At 53.1% G+C, this 18,369-nt stretch overlaps 1 protein-coding gene across 1 annotated transcript; it reads right to left on the minus strand.

Annotated features, from left to right (window-relative positions):
- Positions 1-2,552: 2,552 nt before the first annotated feature.
- MTNR1B (melatonin receptor 1B) lies at positions 2,553-17,407 on the minus strand. Its single transcript, XM_036258304.1, has 2 exons — positions 17,182-17,407; positions 2,553-3,469 (listed from the first exon to the last, which is right to left on the minus strand). The coding sequence occupies exons 1-2, from the start codon at positions 17,405-17,407 to the stop codon at positions 2,553-2,555; spliced, it is 1,143 nt and encodes a 380-aa protein (XP_036114197.1).
- Positions 17,408-18,369: the final 962 nt, after the last annotated feature.

Below are 18,369 nucleotides of genomic sequence, written 5' to 3' on the forward strand. Positions count from 1 at the left end.
AAGGAATCAGAAGATGGATAGAGTTCCCATACTATTATAGCAAAATTGTCTTTATTTAAAATCAGGGCCATTCCACGTGAGTATGTACATGACCGATGGAGGTCCCAGGTTTTCCCCATGGCCCTTCCTCCTCTCAGCTCCTGGGTCATCATCAAAAACCTGTGGAAACAAAAATGGTCCCAGTGAGTGGATTGTCAGTGCTGAGTTCTGGCAAACCAGGAAACTGAAGAAAGCTTTTGTTCCTCCAATCAGCATTTATTGAGCCACTCAGCTCAAGGCTAGGAATAAGGGGAGTAGGAGGCCCTGTTACCTCCACATCAGGAGTGAAAGGCAAATCCCTGAAGTTGGCAGAGAAGACAGAGAGCAAACATATGCCTGACCTGGTCTGCTCAGGCTCTGCCCAGAGTCAGGAAAAAGGGTCACAGCTCAAGGAAAAGCCTTAGGCCTCATGTGTCTCTCAGGCTGAGGTTTGAGCTGGGAGGCCTTGCTGGGTAGTACTCTCCACACCCAGCAACTGGATCCCAAGTGTCGGCAACCAGGGCTGGAGCATCTGCATTCCTAACAGTTTGGCCCTGACCTCCAGGGGCTGAATCGGATTCCTCGGGCCTTGCCCAGATTTCCACCCTGGAAACCCTTTCCATGGAAACCCTTTCCAACAGCATTGGCTAACGTTTAACAAGGTGACAAGGTGACCGAGCGCAGCACCAGCCTTATTCCTCGTGTTGAGGAGGGAGAGCATCCAGCACAGTGCTGAGAGATCAGCCTCTGGGTGCTTCCTTCCGGAAGCAGCCGGCTGGCCGAGGGAATGCCTCTCTCTCTTTGGAGCCCCCAGGCATCTTATACATTTGGGGTACTTACCCCACTTCACCTTGTTGCTGCCACACATTGTTTTTAGTTTTAGTATGTTTTTTTTTTTTTATTGTTGATTTTTTAGAGAGAGAGAAAGGGAGAGAGAGATTGAAACATCCATGTGAGAGAGAAATATCAATCAGCTGCCTCCTGCACGCCCCCTGCTGGCGATCTGGCCCTCCACCTGGGCATGTGCCCTGACTGGGAATTGAACCGGGACCCTCAGTCCATGGGAGGATGTTCAATCCCCTGAGCCACACTGGCTGGGTGCTGCCACACATTCTAAGGTATGAGTATAGGGAGGAGGTGGGCAAAGTCTGTGCTGCCATTAGACAGACTTGGGTTCCACACTTAGCTTTGAATTCAACAGCTCTGTGAACTCAGGAATCATTTCACCTCTTTGAGATCCAGTTTCTTACTAAAAATATGGATAAGACTATCTTCTCAAAGAATTTGATAAGGATTAAGTGAAATAATACATACCAAGCATTTACCACAGTGCCCCATACGAAGCCAACGCCCAGTGAATGTTAGCGGACGTCATTTGTTCACAAACGGCGGCCTCCCAGAGGGCAGACAACATGCCTCTGATTCTCCTGCTGGGCCTGGCACTCGGTTGGTGTTTGTGGAAGGGAAAAAGGCAGGTAATCCTGCCGGTGCTGTGTGAAGACCTGTGCTGTCTGCAAGGGAAAGTCCAGACACACCAGCGTCAGGAAGAAGTTGGGGGGAGCTGCCCTGACCCCTCTTCCGCACACATCTTCCCTTTCTCTTCCCTCACATTCCTTTCTCTAGTTGTGTGTGCGGTTTCTTCTCTCCTTCAAGGTTATCTTTCATTTATGTAGTTAGAATAACTAAAAACTAAGCATTGCTCAGTGCTAGCCATGTGTCAGGCATCGTCCTCAGCTCGTCGTCGGAATTATCCCAGGGAATCCTCATGACAATCCTGAGAGGCACTGGGATGACCCCATTTTAAGATGAGTAACAGAAATACAGAAGTCAGGGGACTTGCCCAAGTCACACAACTGAACTCGTAGACCAGGGAAGGGAGGCAGGCAGACTGTGCTCCGAGCGCTTTTGTGTAGCGCTCCTGTGGTGTGTGTATGTGTATAGTGTGACATGTACATACATACAGATCACACATAGTGTGATGTGTTGGCATGCACAGTGTACCTGTGATGGCGTGTGTGCAGGTGTATGCATGCATGTACGTGTGGAGAAGGTCAGTGGGGGAGAGTGTGGGCTGCTTGCCCTCTGCACCCACTCCAGCCCCGATGCCCCCGCACAGCTACCCACCTCCCAGCACTGCACAGCCTGCTCTGTCATTCCTGCTAACAGGCAGACGTCCGTTCCTGCCCCCGAGGGGGAGAAGAAAGCAGCAAGGAGGCTGAAGCGGGGGGTTGAGAGGCAGCCCAGGGAAAAGAATTGGCTTCTTCTGCCCGGGCCTTTCCTTCTTCTGCCCCTTCCTTCCTTGGACCTTGAACGTGTCAAGCCCCAAATGCACCACCGAGAGAGTGTCTGCCAGCTCCAGGGCCACACTCACTGGGACACGGCCCCCGAGACCCGTGGGTGTCCCCTGACCAGCCTGAACCAAGGGTGCAGACAAGCTTCGTGTCCACAGGATGAGGTTCCACAAGCCACATGCCGTCACGCGAGCAGGATGGCTCAGCAAGCTGTCCGATCTCACCCTTGGAGCAGATTCCCTCCTACCGGCTCTGAGTTTGCCGCCTGGCCGCTGTCTCAGATCCAGGCTCGAGCGTGTCTCCCTGGATAGGGTGCTGGGCACTCACAGTAGGTAGAGCCTGGCCCTGCTGCCGCTCGGCGTGGCTGCCCCTGGGAGCGGCCTGGAAGCAGAACCACGGGCTCCAGAGGACCAAGACAATCTTCTTGTATTCCCTGCGGAAGTTCTGGTTCAGGAGCCCGTAGATGATGGCATTGAGGCAGCTGTTGAAGTAGGCCAGGAAGTAGCTCGTGACGAAGAGCCCTTCTGGAACACGAGGAGCTATTTCCTCTGGGTTGATGGCCACCACGAGGCCGATGCAGTTCAGCGGGGCCCAGCAGATGGCAAAAATCACAAACACCACGAACATGGTCAGAAAGCTCCGGATGTCACTGGGCCTCAGGTGCAGCCTGCTCTCCGACCTGGCCTTCCTGCGGGCCCGGACCACCAGCACCCAGATGCGCAGGTAACAGTAGGACACGACAGCCATGGGGAGGAGGAAGTGGATGACCACCACTGCCACCGTGTAGTGGGCACTGGCCGTCTGGATGAAGGTGCAGGAGTAGATGCGTGGGTCATAATCCAGGGACCCTGTGAAAAAGTTGGGCACCAAGGCCACCACGGTGAGGAGCCAGATGAGGCAGACATAGAGGGGGGTGTACCAGTGCCCATAGATCCGGGGGTAGGCCACACTGTGGCAGACGTAGCAGTAGCGGTTAATGGCGATGGCAGTGATGTTGAAGACGGAGCAGATGACGCTCAGGCCCATCACAAAGGCGCTCGCCTTGCAGTGCGCCTCCCCCAGGGCCCAGCCGTCGTGGAAGATGGCCATGAGGATCAGTGGGTAGGGGTACAAGGCCACCACCAGGTCAGCCAACGCCAGACTCACCAAGAACAAGTTACCTGGAACAGGAAACAGGAAGCAAGAGTCAGCACAGGACCCCGAGATTTCTATTCTGTTCCTTCTCCAGTCACTTGAAAATAACTGAGTTACTGTTCGTATCAGGAGTGGAAACCAAGCGACGTTTAGAGACACAGGTCTCAGGGCTCCACCTGCGTCTCTGCTGCTCACTGTGTGGCTGAAGCAGGGACTCAGGCTCTCCGAGACTCCCTGTGCTCACGTGTGACTGAAGCAGGGACTCAGGCTCTCCGAGACTCTCTGTGCTCACGTGTGACTGAAGCAGGGACTCGGACTCTCCGAGACTCCCCGTGCTCACATGTGACTGAAGCAGGGACTCGGACTCTCCGAGACTCCCCGTGCTCACGTGTGGCTGAAGCAGGGACTCGGACTCTCCGAGACTCCCCGTGCTCACGTGTGACTGAAGCAGGGACTCAGGCTCTCCGAGACTCCCCGTGCTCACGTGTGACTGAAGCAGGGACTCGGACTCTCCGAGACTCCCCGTGCTCACGTGTGACTGAAGCAGGGACTCAGGCTCTCCGAGACTCCCCGTGCTCACATGTGACTGAAGCAGGGACTCGGACTCTCCGAGACTCCCCGTGCTCACGTGTGGCTGAAGCAGGGACTCAGGCTCTCCGAGACTCCCCGTGCTCACATGTGACTGAAGCAGGGACTCGGACTCTCCGAGACTCCCCGTGCTCACGTGTGACTGAAGCAGGGACTCAGGCTCTCCGAGACTCCCCGTGCTCACATGTGACTGAAGCAGGGACTCGGACTCTCCGAGACTCCCCGTGCTCACGTGTGACTGAAGCAGGGACTCGGGCTCTCCGAGACTCCCCGTGCTCACGTGTGACTGAAGCAGGGACTCGGGCTCTCTGAGACTCCCCGTGCTCACGTGTGACTGAAGCAGGGACTCGGGCTCTCTGAGACTCCCCGTGCTCACGTGTGACTGAAGCAGGGACTCGGGCTCTCCGAGACTCCCCGTGCTCACGTGTGACTGAAGCAGGGACTCGGGCTCTCCGAGACTCCCCGTGCTCACGTGTGACTGAAGCAGGGACTCGGGCTCTCCGAGACTCCCCGTGCTCACCTGTGACTGAAGCAGGGACTCAGGCTCTCCGAGACTCCCTGTGCTCACGTGTGGCTGAAGCAGGGACTCGGGCTCTCCGAGACTCCCTGTGCTCACGTGTGACTGAAGCAGGGACTCGGACTCTCCGAGACTCCCTGTGCTCACCTGTGACTGAAGCAGGGACTCGGGCTCTCCGAGACTCCCTGTGCTCACGTGTGGCTGAAGCAGGGACTCGGGCTCTCCGAGACTCCCCGTGCTCACGTGTGACTGAAGCAGGGACTCGGACTCTCCGAGACTCCCCGTGCTCACCTGTGACTGAAGCAGGGACTCGGGCTCTCCGAGACTCCCTGTGCTCACGTGTGACTGAAGCAGGTACTCAGGCTCTCCGAGACTCCCTGTGCTCACCTGTGACTGAAGCAGGGACTCAGGTTCTCTGAGACTCCCTGTGCTCACGTGTGACTGAAGCAGGGACTCGGGCTCTCTGAGACTCCCCGTGCTCACATGTGACTGAAGCAGGGACTCGGGCTCTCCGAGACTCCCTGTGCTCACGTGTGACTGAAGCAGGGACTCGGGCTCTCTGAGACTCCCCGTGCTCACGTGTGACTGAAGCAGGGACTCGGGCTCTCCGAGACTCCCTGTGCTCACGTGTGACTGAAGCAGGGACTCGGACTCTCCGAGACTCCCTGTGCTCACGTGTGACTGAAGCAGGGACTCAGGTTCTATGAGACTCCCTGTGCTCACGTGTGGCTGAAGCAGGGACTCGGGCTCTCCGAGACTCCCCGTGCTCACGTGTGACTGAAGCAGGGACTCGGGCTCTCCGAGACTCCCTGTGCTCACGTGTGACTGAAGCAGGGACTCGGGCTCTCCGAGACTCCCTGTGCTCACGTGTGGCTGAAGCAGGGACTCGGGCTCTCCGAGACTCCCTGTGCTCACGTGTGGCTGAAGCAGGGACTCGGGCTCTCCGAGACTCCCCGTGCTCACGTGTGACTGAAGCAGGGACTCGGACTCTCCGAGACTCCCTGTGCTCACGTGTGGCTGAAGCAGGGACTCGGGCTCTCCGAGACTCCCCGTGCTCACGTGTGACTGAAGCAGGGACTCGGACTCTCCGAGACTCCCTGTGCTCACCTGTGACTGAAGCAGGGACTCAGGCTCTCCGAGACTCCCTGTGCTCACGTGTGGCTGAAGCAGGGACTCGGGCTCTCCGAGACTCCCTGTGCTCACCTGTGACTGAAGCAGGGACTCAGGCTCTCCGAGACTCCCTGTGCTCACGTGTGGCTGAAGCAGGGACTCAGGCTCTCCGAGACTCCCCGTGCTCACGTGTGACTGAAGCAGGGACTCGGGCTCTCCGAGACTCCCTGTGCTCACCTGTGACTGAAGCAGGGACTCAGGCTCTCCGAGACTCCCTGTGCTCACGTGTGGCTGAAGCAGGGACTCGGGCTCTCCGAGACTCCCCGTGCTCACGTGTGACTGAAGCAGGGACTCGGACTCTCCGAGACTCCCTGTGCTCACCTGTGACTGAAGCAGGGACTCAGGCTCTCCGAGACTCCCTGTGCTCACGTGTGACTGAAGCAGGGACTCGGGCTCTCCGAGACTCCCCGTGCTCACGTGTGACTGAAGCAGGGACTCGGGCTCTCCGAGACTCCCTGTGCTCACCTGTGACTGAAGCAGGGACTCGGGCTCTCCGAGACTCCCTGTGCTCACGTGTGGCTGAAGCAGGGACTCGGGCTCTCCGAGACTCCCCGTGCTCACGTGTGACTGAAGCAGGGACTCGGGCTCTCCGAGACTCCCCGTGCTCACGTGTGACTGAAGCAGGGACTCGGGCTCTCCGAGACTCCCCGTGCTCACGTGTGACTGAAGCAGGGACTCGGGCTCTCCGAGACTCCCCGTGCTCACGTGTGACTGAAGCAGGGACTCGGGCTCTCCGAGACTCCCCGTGCTCACGTGTGACTGAAGCAGGGACACGGGCTCTCCGAGACTCCCCGTGCTCACGTGTGACTGAAGCAGGGACTCGGGCTCTCCGAGACTCCCTGTGGTCACGTGTGACTGAAGCAGGGACTCGGGCTCTCCGAGACTCCCTGTGCTCACGTGTGACTGAAGCAGGGACTCGGGCTCTCCGAGACTCCCCGTGCTCACGTGTGACTGAAGCAGGGACTCGGGCTCTCTGAGACTCCCTGTGCTCATGTGTGGCTGAAGCAGGGACTCGGGCTCTCCGAGACTCCCTGTGCTCACGTGTGAAATGGGGATAAGATGCTTACTTTGTGCTCATCGTGCTTGGGCACACAGTGGGTGCTCACAAATGGTAACTATTTTCACGACGGGCACAGATGCTCAGTGGCTTTGATCATTTGACTCCGGCAAGCATTCTGGGGAGAAGAATCTGAAAATCAGGAATGTGGATTCCCCTCCTCTCCTCCCCTCCATCTGCCCACCTTCCTGCCTGGCCGTTTCCTTCTGCATCTTCTCCCCACTGGTTAACAGGATACTTTCCAAGTATCTTTTTTTTTTTATCCTCATTCGAGGACATTTTCCCATTTATCTTCAGATAGAGTTGGGGGGGGGGAGACATAAATGTGAGAAAGACACATCGACTGGTTGCCTCACGCATGACCCGACCAGGGCCAGGGACCAAACCACAACCAAGGTACGTACCCTTGACTGGAATCAAACCCATGACTCTTCGGTCTGCAGGCCAATGCTCTAACCACTGAACAAACTGGGCTGGGCTCCGAGTGTCTTCAATTCATGTTTCCAAATGTGAATTTCATTTTGCAGGTGGAATGGAAGAAAGGTTTTGAGAGTGGAAACCATCAGCTCGGGTGGTCCCCTCTCCGCCTCGTCTGGGCCTGCGCGGAGCCGTGTTGGCATGTGGCACACACCTGGCGTGGAGGGCAGGGCTGTGGGTGCTCCCTGGCTCACAGCCTCCCAGGGCCTCCCAGCGTTGCCCACACATCCCCGGCTTTCTGAACTGTCTTCCTCCTCCGAATAGAGAACATTCTCCCGTATCCCCAAGCTCAGCCATCCGGAAGGAACTTCAGAAAACCTCAAGAGCCATCAATCACATGCTTTAGGAATGTTCTGGGCCAGTGTCCTCGGAAGGGACAGGACTTAATCCAAAAGAACACAGTCTCTGTTTCTAACGCACCTGCATCCTAAGACCAACACTGACCGGTGAAGGAAGCACCCAACCCTCTAAGTCTGGGCAGCGTGAAGTTCAAGGCGTGAGCAGCAGCGCTCCTAACGCTGTCTGTTTTGTCCACCAAGTGACGTCCTTTCTGAGCATCTACTATATGCTTGAAATATGCTCTCCCACCAGCAGAGGCCCTCGGGGACACTGGGTGCTGAACAGTGTTTCAGGTCCTCTGGACTCTTGCCACGCGGTGAAGTGCCAGCTGCCAGCCCTAAAGTGTCTGAACGCAGAGGGCAGAGGAATGGATTTGCGGGGGACTCTCCCAGGGCAAGGACACTGGCGCCCCACTGCTCTGCATGCCAGAGGCTGCTGGACCACCCCAGGGGCCAAGGGTCAGGCACATGGGCACAGTGATCAGGGAGGCGGCTGTGATCTGGCTTCAAGGGGGCTCAGATAAAGGGATGCTCAGCCGGGAGCTCCCCGAGTCAGACCTGTAGGTGAGGTTGACTCCAACCTGCAGTTATGAGCCCACGAGGCAGAGAAAGGGCTGTCTGCAGCCTCCCCTGTCCTGCCAATATTCTCACCCCATCTCAAGGAAGCTGCCACAGGACATAGCCCCTGTGCCCTTGGGAGCCTGGAAGACCCTCAGGCAGCCCTCCTGAGTGCCTAGGATGGCCTCAGAGGTGTGGGGTAAACCCCATCAGAACCAACAGAAGTCTGTTCACTCCCTGGGGTTTCTCAGGACCTACCTGCTCCTAAGAGCAGAGAGCTGGGGCCGGGCCCAAGGGAGACAGGACATCGTGAAAGAGACCTTTGGACATTAGACTGTTTGTGGGGTAGTGAGCTGCCCTGCATCTCGAGACATTCAGAGGCTGATGAAAGGAGAGTCCGGCCTCAGACTGACCTGCTAGAGTCCTTCGAGCCTACGGTGTAAGGGAAGCTACTTACCTAATGGGGTACAGCCCCCTCATGTTCTTTCTTGTGGGTACTGCAAGGCAAGAAACGCCCGCCTGAGGACTTGCTTGGAGGACGGCGGGGTCTCCTGCTTCTCACTGAATCTCCAGCCCGTCTGCTGCCCCCACTGATGGCTTGCTGTCGCTGAGCCTGCTCAGCTCACTAGGTCCCCAAAGAGCAAGGGGTTGCCTCTCCCAGAGTCCTTGTTTTTGGCTGAATTTTAAATGTCCTTTTGACATTTGGAGGTGGTCCTGGGAGCGGGAGTGCCCTGGGGTGACTTTCTGGCCACGTGGACTTGCGGGAGTTAGTGAGCGTCCTCCTCTGTGAGGGTCCCCTCATCGGTGCCCTCCTTGTCTTTGAAGGCCTCCTTCCCCCTCCTCACACACACTCCTCCTGGCTGTTTGCACGAGGAAGATCTCTCTTTCCAGCAGAATGTTGGTCTCCGCCAGCCCTGCTAGGTGGCAAATGAGATGCAGGCACTTGTAACTACGCGGGGACACAGTCGAGAGCTGCTGGCGCCGGTGCCAGCCCGCCCAGCTGTTTCCCCGGGAGAGCCAGTCAGGCTCTGCCATGTTCCTGTGGCTCAGCCCCTAATAATGCCCCAAGGCTGGCAAACAGCTGGTAAATCATCGGGAGAACACATTCAGCTCCACGTGAAAGTGATTCAATTACTCTGGCTGTTCTTAAAGGCTGACAGCAACCTGTTCCTGCTGTAGAGTCATCTGCCCAGATGTCACACTGTCTTCCGGCTGTCTTGACAGCATTCTAAATCAAGCAAATAAAACCCTGCTTTTGTCTCCCATCTGTAAGAAGTTAGGTCCTAGCTGGGTGACCGTCAAGGGAAGATACAGTTCTCTATCCATTTCCTCCCCAGACAGGTGAGAAATCAAGCAGGAGGCACACAGCGCCGGTCATCACCCCGTGCACAAGTTTCTAATGAATATTTATGTCATGAGTCCTGGTGTGACTTATTTCCATTTTCCTCCATCTGACAGGGCATGTTAGTAGACACAGACAACAGGGTTTTGCTTACTAATATGTAATTCCCTTCCATATTCAAACGCACAGCACAACCCTCTCCCTCCTTGCTTCCTCTCTCCTTCTTTCTGGGAAATCTGTTTCTCATCGCGGACCTGGGAGCCTGGGGAAGAACCAGCGAGTGCTGAGTGACCTAGTCTTCATCAGACAGGGGGATGCTGGAAGGCAAAGCCACCTCCAATCCCTTGCTTCTCTTCACGGTGCCCACCCTGCATGCCCAGGAGAAGACTTTGTTGGATTTTAAATTGTCCCTTGTCACTGAGCTAAAAGACATACACAATGGAGACATACACAGTCATTGAGTAATTTACTCAACAAATATTGCTGAGGATCTGCTAGGTACTGGCTCAGGGAAACGTGGTAAGCAGCATAGACACACTCCCTCCCCTTACAAAGCACAGGGTCTCACAGAGGAGAAACCTAAATACAAATAAGATGCACTGAGCCCGGCTGGTGTGGCTCAGTGGTTGAGCAGTAACCCAGGCACCAAGAGGTGGCCGGTTCCATTCCCAGTCAGGGCACATGCCCAGGCTGTGGGCCAGATCCCCAGTGGGGGGCATGTAGAAGCCGGCCAGTTGATGTTCTCTCTCATCGAGGTTTATCTCTCTCTCTCCCTTCCTCTTTCTCTAAAAACAATAAAGAAAAATAAATAAATAAGATGCGCTGAGGATTATGATAGACAAGTCAACAGATGGTCTATTATTTCTAACAGGAATACTTCCTGTACCTTAAGGTCTTTTTCTATCTTCCATCTATTCAAACATGTAATACATTTACTGAGCACCTACCATGCGTGGGTAGGGCACAGCGATGGATGAAAGACACAGCCCCTGCCATTGAGATGCCAACGTGCTGCTGGGGAGCAGATGCAGAAACAGTGCCCTTCAGTGTGGTGAGAGCGGGGGGAAGGCCACCAGAAGGGGGGAACGGCGGGGAAGAAAGAAGTTGCCGTGGGCTAGGGCAGTGTCCAGGCTGGGGCTGCTTAGGCAGGACAATTCAAGAAGCTGGACAAAATCACCAAGACCCTGCCACAGGCTGCCTTCATCCCAGAAGTCGAATCCCTCAAACAGGATCATGTATGAGAAAGGGCATAAGAAATGATAATAATCTCCAAATGAATGTGAGATATTTTCATTACTTTCTAAGGATAGGCATTTGAAATCATTGTGAACAGATTGTTTATTAAAAATTTGATTTCCTTACAAATACTAAAACAATGCCTTTTGTAGTAATATAAGCTCCTAACTGGATTCCCAAATTCTTTGAGGGCAGGGATTGTTTTCCTCCAAAATCACATTATTTATGAAAACCCTAGAGTATGTGAATGGATCATACAAGGGCTGAGCTGAAATCTAATTTCACTTTAATTAAAGGAGAAAATAATTACTAAGCAAGCTAATAGTATAAACAAAATATGATGAGGGATATTTCAACTATTTAACAGAAGAAAATATGTCTAACAGCATACGCATTCATTTAAAAAAAATAGCTATGTTATTACAAAACATCCTGTCAGACTCATCAAAGGAGATCACTTGGAGACTCTTACAGCAGCATTTTACTACCTTAATTATACGTAATAATAACAAAATAACAATTGGTATAGCATCCTTAAGTTCATAATGTGCATTTATACAAATTGACTCAAATGTTTCTCACCAGAATCCTTTAATGTTGATAGTGTGATTTCCATTTTACAGATAAACAATCCAACGCTTGGAGTATGGAAAATGCCTATAGCCACAGAGAGAGAAAGTGAGAAAGAACAAGAAGAGAAGCAGAAGGAAACCAGCAAAAAGAAGTGTCACGTGGATTAAAGGCAAGGGTGCAGAGTTTCTTGGTCGTCTCCAAGTGAGAAAGAACAGAAAAATGCCCATTTAGTTTGGCATTTAGGAGATCACAGGGGTATTAGCAAGGGCAAATCTGTTGAACGTTGAGGAATGAACTTTCGTGCTGTGGTTGCTTTCTCAGTCAGTTCTGCCTCCAAGGGAAGGAGAGAAATGAAGTGACTTAGAAGGCCATGCCCTTCGATGGGGGATTGATTGTGCAGGGCTGATTTTCCCCTCTCCCTCTTTATTTTACACGAGAGAGACTTGTGCCTGGCACATAGTAATGTTAGCTATTATTTGTGCTTGGTGTTTGTATATCATTATTAGTTGCACAGGAAGAACAAGAAAGAGTATAAACTCCATCAGAACTGGGGCTCTGGACTTGACGTTCCAACTCCCCAACTTTTACTCTTTCAGCAATAAACATGTAAACTGGTAAGACCAAAGGGCAGCATCAGCGTCTTCCCAGTTTTGCAGTATATCGTGCTAAACACAGAATCCAACTTTCGGGGGCGGGGGTGTGGGTAAGAAAGTCAGTCAGATATGAAAGTCTTCATATCCCTGGGCTGTGGAGAGCTACACGGTAGGAATCAAAGAGGATTATGAGCTTTTGTGATTATTTGGCTAAAGATGTCATTATGGAATTTAAAATGTGTTGGTTTCGCTCAGAGGCTAGATAAGCTATTCAGAACTGAAATTCAGGTGGGAAAACTCAGGCAACATCAGGATGGCACTCCGAGGTAGCCCCGTTGGGTCTTCCACTGATAACAAGCACTCTGAACCCGGCAAGCTCAGCAGGTCAAAAAACACCTGTCACCGTGCGGCATCTCCACGAGTGGTCAGCAGTAGGACAGAGCCCAGGAAGCAGGCTCTATCTTACCCATTCAGTGCCTGGAGGGCAGGGACTGGGGGTCTACTAAATAGCTCCTCCAGCCCTCCCCACAGCCTTGGTCCAGGGCCAGCCTGTCTGTTCGTTTATCATTTACCCCTCCATTACCAAGTAGGAAGAGAAGGGCAAGGGAAAGAGGGCCACATGATGGGCTCTGCTCTCATTTCACCGGGGATGCAGAACACCTGCCAGGCTGGAAATTCCGTCAGGAAGCCTGCAACGGAGTCACCGTTTCCCACGAAAAGATGGCGCAGAGTGCAGAGTGGACGAGGACCTGTGTGTTCAGCAACCGAGTCCTCCAGGTTTTCCTGGGCAATTCCACTGTCAAATTTTTGCTCTCCTCCTCCTTACAAATCACCAAAATGCCTCAGAAAGGGCCACGCATCCAGTCCGGTCACCAGCACCTCCTGACAGCCTCTTTAACCCAGTTGCAGCATAAGAATCCACGGTGGGATCCTGGATCATGACTGTTGCCCGGGAAGTTAGGGTTGCTGTGCCCGTGGGCCGGAATGACGGATGCTGTTGCGCTTTCTCCTCTGCTAATGATTATCCTGAAGTTACAGCAAGGAATGTTTCTCTCCGCTCTCCTCTGTGTGGCTGACTAGTCAGGCTCACCTTTTAGGGGCAGCTTAAAGGGGCCAACTCCTTAGGAGTCCCTGGGCAGAATTTTAGGGGGCCCCTGTGTAGCTGGAGCCTGCTGGCCACGCAGCAGCAATCAGGGAGCAGGCTCACCTGTGAGCAGAAGGTGCCAGTCAGCTCTCCAGAACAAGAATGGAGAGTACTTGGGCTTTCAGTGTAAAAGTACCTCAGCTCCCTGAGCGCCGTGCTGACTCAGCGGTGCTGAGTGTGCGGCAGGTCTGCCCCACTCCAGGCAGCAAGATGCATTTCTTCGGTCCCACTGCCTTCCTGGTATCCTGTCCGTTTTCAATTAGTTTCGACAGAGCTGTGTTCAGTGGTTACTATGTCCCTGGCTCTGTGGACAGAAATGGTATAGAAATCTCTGCTGTCAATGAGCTCACGGCCCAGTGGGGAGGAAAACGAACAGCAGTGTAGTGAGGTGAGGGCCGAACGGGGCTCGTAGAAGCCTGAGGAAGAAGACAGTGACTGATACACATCAACAACTCCTTCCGGGACTTGAGGAGAGGCTTTGAAGGAGATATTCACTCGCGGGAAAGAGGCAGGGAACTTCCCAAGGGGACGGGGTGCACCAGAGCGCACGGCCCGAGAGGCGGCAGCTCACTGCTCTGGGGTTGGAGGTCCGTCTGTGGACAGATGGCCGTCACCAAAGGCAGGGGTGACTGTGGCAGTAGTAGCAGCCGCTGTAGGAGGGAGCAGGAAAGCCATCATCTGGAAACTATGGACGCAGTTTGCTCAAGAGGCAATGGAGAGGAGAGAGGACAAGAAAGGGGACATTTGAGGAATATTCTAAGGTAAAAATCATGAGGATCTGGGGAATGAAGGAACCAAGAATAACTCACAGGGATCAGGCGTCTGGGAGAGGAAGAGAGGAAGGAGATTCCAAAACTAGCACCAGGTAAGCCTAGGGAATGAAAGGCCCCAGGAGAGAGGGGCCCTCAGCGTCACACACAGGACAGTGGGGCATTTCCAAGGAGGCCAGACCCCAGAGCACCGGGGAGAAACTGGGAAGCAGTGAAGTGGTCAGTGGGTGTCTGGATGAGAAGGGAATTTAGAAGGAGACATAAAATCAAAGAAGGATTTTTTTCTCTTTTAAACACTGGAGACCTCTGTGTGCATGTGCACATGTGTGTGTGTGTGTGTGTGTGCATGCATGTGCTCACACACACTTAAGGGAAAGAGGCAGAGGTTAAAAATACAGAAGAGAGAGGGAACTTGACAAAGGAAGTTTCCAGAACAGCGTGGGAAGGAAGAGATATTCAAAACACAGGGTTGATTTGGTGAGGTCTGGTTTGGGGTAAGAGCAGCAGTGTCAGGCACAGGGCAAGGCCTCGGATGCTGTCGGGAGAGCCCGAAGTGCGATCGGTCCCCAGGCAGCACACACTGAGCAGCACGCGATGCCAGCCCAGTGCTGTGTGTGCTGTGTGAGGCTCCGAGAATACAGCAGAGTGAACACACACCTGGCCTGACCTAAGCTGCCTCAGTGTTCCAGTCTGTCTGCCGCCTTCCCCACCCTCCCTGTCTGCCTCTCCCTAGTTCCATCTCTGCAGACGCCAACTCAACGCGTGCAGCAACACGAGCGGCCGACAGGACACTGCAAAGGAAAAGGACAACTACTCTCACCACCTACCCTGCTATCAGGAACATCCCTGTTATGAATGACAAGGGTCTGCCCCACAGAGAACCTGGGTTTGTAATAGTCAAGTAAAGGACACTGACGTCTGCTAAAAAAGGTGCTATGACCTTAACATGGACTCTGTGCCTTGGTTTATTAGAAATATATGTGTTCTCACTGTCACCTCTATATTTTTAATACCAAGGAATTAAAGGACCAGACTTAATTATAGTAAGGTCTGAGATACGTGCTTCTTAAAGAAAATCCAAACTCTTCAATAAGAGAAGGCCTGATTGCCTGGCTGGTGTGGTTCAGTGGATTGAACATTGTCCCATAGACTTAGAGACCCCGGTTCGATTCCTGGTCAGGTCACATACCCAGGTTGTGGGCTTGATCCCCAGTAGGGGACATGCAGGAGGAAGCTGATCTCTGTTTCTCTCTCACATCGATGTTTCTATCTCTCTCTCCCTTCCTCTCTTTCTAAAAAAGTCAATAAAAACATTAAAAAAATAAGAGAGAGAAGGCCCAATTAATTGTGGAATGGGTGCTAACTATTCAAAATGGGTTTTGTTTTTTTTATTAATCCTCACCCAAGGATATTTTTTCCATTGATTTTTGAAAGAGTGGAAGGGAGGGAAGGTGGGGGGGGGCAGAGAGAGAGAAACATCGATGTGAGAGGGACACATTGATCTGTTGCCTCCCACATGCACCTGGCCAGGCCTGGGATCGAACCTGCAATCAGGTACATGCCCTTGACCAGGAATCAAACCCAAGACCGTTTGGTCCAGGGGCTGATGCTCTAACCACTGAGCAACACCAGCCAGGTCCAAGGTTACGTTTTTAAGCACTTTTTGAAATCTCACTCTGCCAACGTTGTTTAAAGTCAACTCTGTGATTTTTCATTACTATCATTAATAAAGCCAACCGTCAAACAAGAACTGGTTAAATTGCATGCCTAGAGCAGTCACCAGTGTGTCAGGAATCAATTTCATTTAGATATAGTGTTATTTATTTATTTATTTATTTATTTTTCTGGTGCTGAGCTGTAGCAGACGCAACAGGAGGCAGGAAGGATAGAACAGAGGATGTGCCAGAAATGTAACATGTATATTACATGCTCAGACCTTGCTCTCAAATCAATATGGTTTCTGTGAGCCCCCGCTAGGAGCGCAGTAAAGATCAGCACGAGGGCAGAGCGGAGAAGCAGCAGCACTCTGCCGTCAGACCTCTCCTGTAGCAGGCAGCCCAACCTCCTGAGCAGGCCCACAGTCCACCAGGCCTTCTCCAAACACCCCATTAGGCAGGGAGAGCAGTGGCCAGTGTCAGAGCCTGGAAGGCACAGCCCCCTGCCTCCCTGTGCGGGAAATGAATGTTTGTGGCTGCTGCAAATAGACGATGTGATTGACAATATTAAATACAGCTTTCTAATCATAACCTGCTCTTGCCTAACACACAGGCTCCTACTCTAAGGGCACAATAGTATCTTGGAAATATTCCAGATAATACTAGCCACCACTACCCAAAGGACTGAATTAGAAAGCTTACTTCTTAATCATGTTGTTTCCCAGATTACGGAGAGAAGCTCCCTTTTGTTTGTCTGTTTGTTTGCTTGCTTGCTCTTTAGATAAAAATCCTAGAGTCACAGGGCCACCTGAAATGTAAACACATAGCCATTTACTAAAAATGGCCAATCTGCATGAAAAGCATGTTTGAGCTATATAGTCGGCTTTCTGCTGTTATCTTTTCATTTTAATTCACACCAGTATATGAGCTGCTCCTAAGGCCCAAACTGGGAAATTACACATTGACAAATAGGCCATTGAGCTTCTTCCCAATCAGAAATGGACAGCACACTCCAATGACCCTCCAGGGCCAGAGTTAGATACTCCCTTTCTCTGGGAGACCTGAGTATGGGAAAATGGAAATGAGAGTGGATTGAAAAGGGGAAAATGTTTCCAAGATTGCAGCACTTTTTAGCCAAATCATTGTCTTAATCCTAGATTAATCTCACGAATTCCCTGTGCTCAGAAACATAACACACACTATCTGAAAGCAATCTAGCTCAATCCAAGCGGAGCGGGCAGGCTTTCTGCTTTTGCGCGCTCTCTGCGGGAACTAGGTCTTCAAAAGCCTGGATATAACTTCCTGATACAAGACCCACCTGAGTGCTTGCATTAATTCACTCATTGTCTCAATAATGTCATCCAAGCACCTACTGCGTTAAAGCCACAGAGCTCCGGGGAGAGTGAGAAGTGTTAAGGAGCCAGAGATTTCTGGGGCCAGAGGGTCCGAATCTGGACCGGCACAAATGGGAGCGCCAAGGTTCCCACAGCTCTCGCGTCCTGCCAAAGTGCCAGGAAAACTTTCCCCAACTCTCGCCAGTGCGCCCTCAGCAACCGCCAGAGGCGGGCGTCGGAGCCCCACGTCGGGGAAAGGCAGCAACTCACCCCAACCTGTGACTTCAAGACCCAACTTGAGGACTGGGCTAGAAGAGAGCGAACGAGGAGCCCGGGACTGAGGAGGGACAGGGCGGCGGGCTGTGGAGCCGGGACCGGGCGCTCACCTGCGTAGTTCCGGAGCTTGCGATTCCTGAGCACCGAGAGGATGACCAGCAGGTTGCCCAGGACGTCCACCACGGTGGTGAAGACCAGCACCGCGGACAGAGCGGGCGCCACCCAGGGAGGCCGAAGGTTCGCAGACGGCCGCCCGCCGCCCGCCCCGGGCCATCCTGGGCGCAAGGCCCGCCCGCCCGCCTCGCAGCAGTTGGCGAGCGATCCGTTCTCGGGCATCTCAGACCCGCGTGCGCGGCGCCCCGGCCACCGCGCCGCCCCCTCTGGCCGCCGCCAGCGGTGCAGTGCGGAGCGGGGCGCTCCTGCCGCCTCTTCCCTGCCCAGCCGCGTGGGCGAGGGAGGGAGCTAAAGGAGATAATTAAGTAAACCGGGGAGGGGGACGGAGAGAAATATGGGAAGAGGAGGACTTGGGGTGCAGGCGCTGCCGAAAGGAGTGGGTCCCTTGGCAGCTGGCTCAGGAGCAGCTGTGATGGAGCGCTCGCTCGGCCACCCAGAGACCAGCACGTGTCCGGTCCAGCTCAGACTCACAGCCCTGTGGAGACCCCAGATGTCCCCCTAGAGAAGCTGTGCTCAGGAAGGGACGCCCAGGGTGACAGACTAGATAAGGTACTGGTGGTGGAGACCTGCTGTTGTCAGGCTGGCAAAGTTTGAGGCCCGCAGGGCTGTGCAGCTCCAAAGGGAATGTCATCCCCAGGGTATCAGCACAGATCCCAGAGCGAAGGAGGGTAGAAAGTTCCACTCTAGGCAGCTGCAGGAGAAAGGCGAACCTGTGCTATTTCTTGAGCACTTGCTGTTTATCGTGGGAGACATTGGTGATGTCAATGCCCTGTCCTCTTTACAAAGCCAGGACAGGACTTTGATAGATTTATGAACATCTATTTAAACATGATCTATAGATGCATGGTCAATGCCGGAGGTTATTATACTGTGGTTTTTGGAGGGGTTAAAATAAAAAGAAGCATAAGATATGATTATAGGAAAGAAGACACTTAGATGACCTTTATTAAAAATGTTGGATCATTTACTCTGCTAATAACACTAGCTAACCTCTCTTTAGGGCTAACTGTATGCCAAGCACTGTGCTAAGCTCTTCTTACATCACTAGAATCACTAAAATAAAAAAGGCTGACAATTCTAAATTTGACCAGGAGGTGAAGCAACTGGAACTCTCATACACTTCT

The sequence above is a fragment of the Molossus molossus genome, unplaced genomic scaffold, assembly GCF_014108415.1.
Source record: "Molossus molossus isolate mMolMol1 unplaced genomic scaffold, mMolMol1.p scaffold_m16_p_13, whole genome shotgun sequence".
NCBI lineage: Eukaryota > Metazoa > Chordata > Mammalia > Chiroptera > Molossidae > Molossus > Molossus molossus.

Excerpts from the sequence above, each read along its gene's own strand:
- MTNR1B (XM_036258304.1), bottom strand. The coding sequence starts at position 17,407 with ATGCCCGAGAACGGATCGCTCGCCAACTGCTGCGAGGCGGGCGGGCGG. Across the intron at positions 3,470-17,181 it reads CAAGCTCCGGAACTACGCAG|GTAACTTGTTCTTGGTGAGT; the intron begins GTGAGCGCCCGG and ends TTCCTGTTCCAG.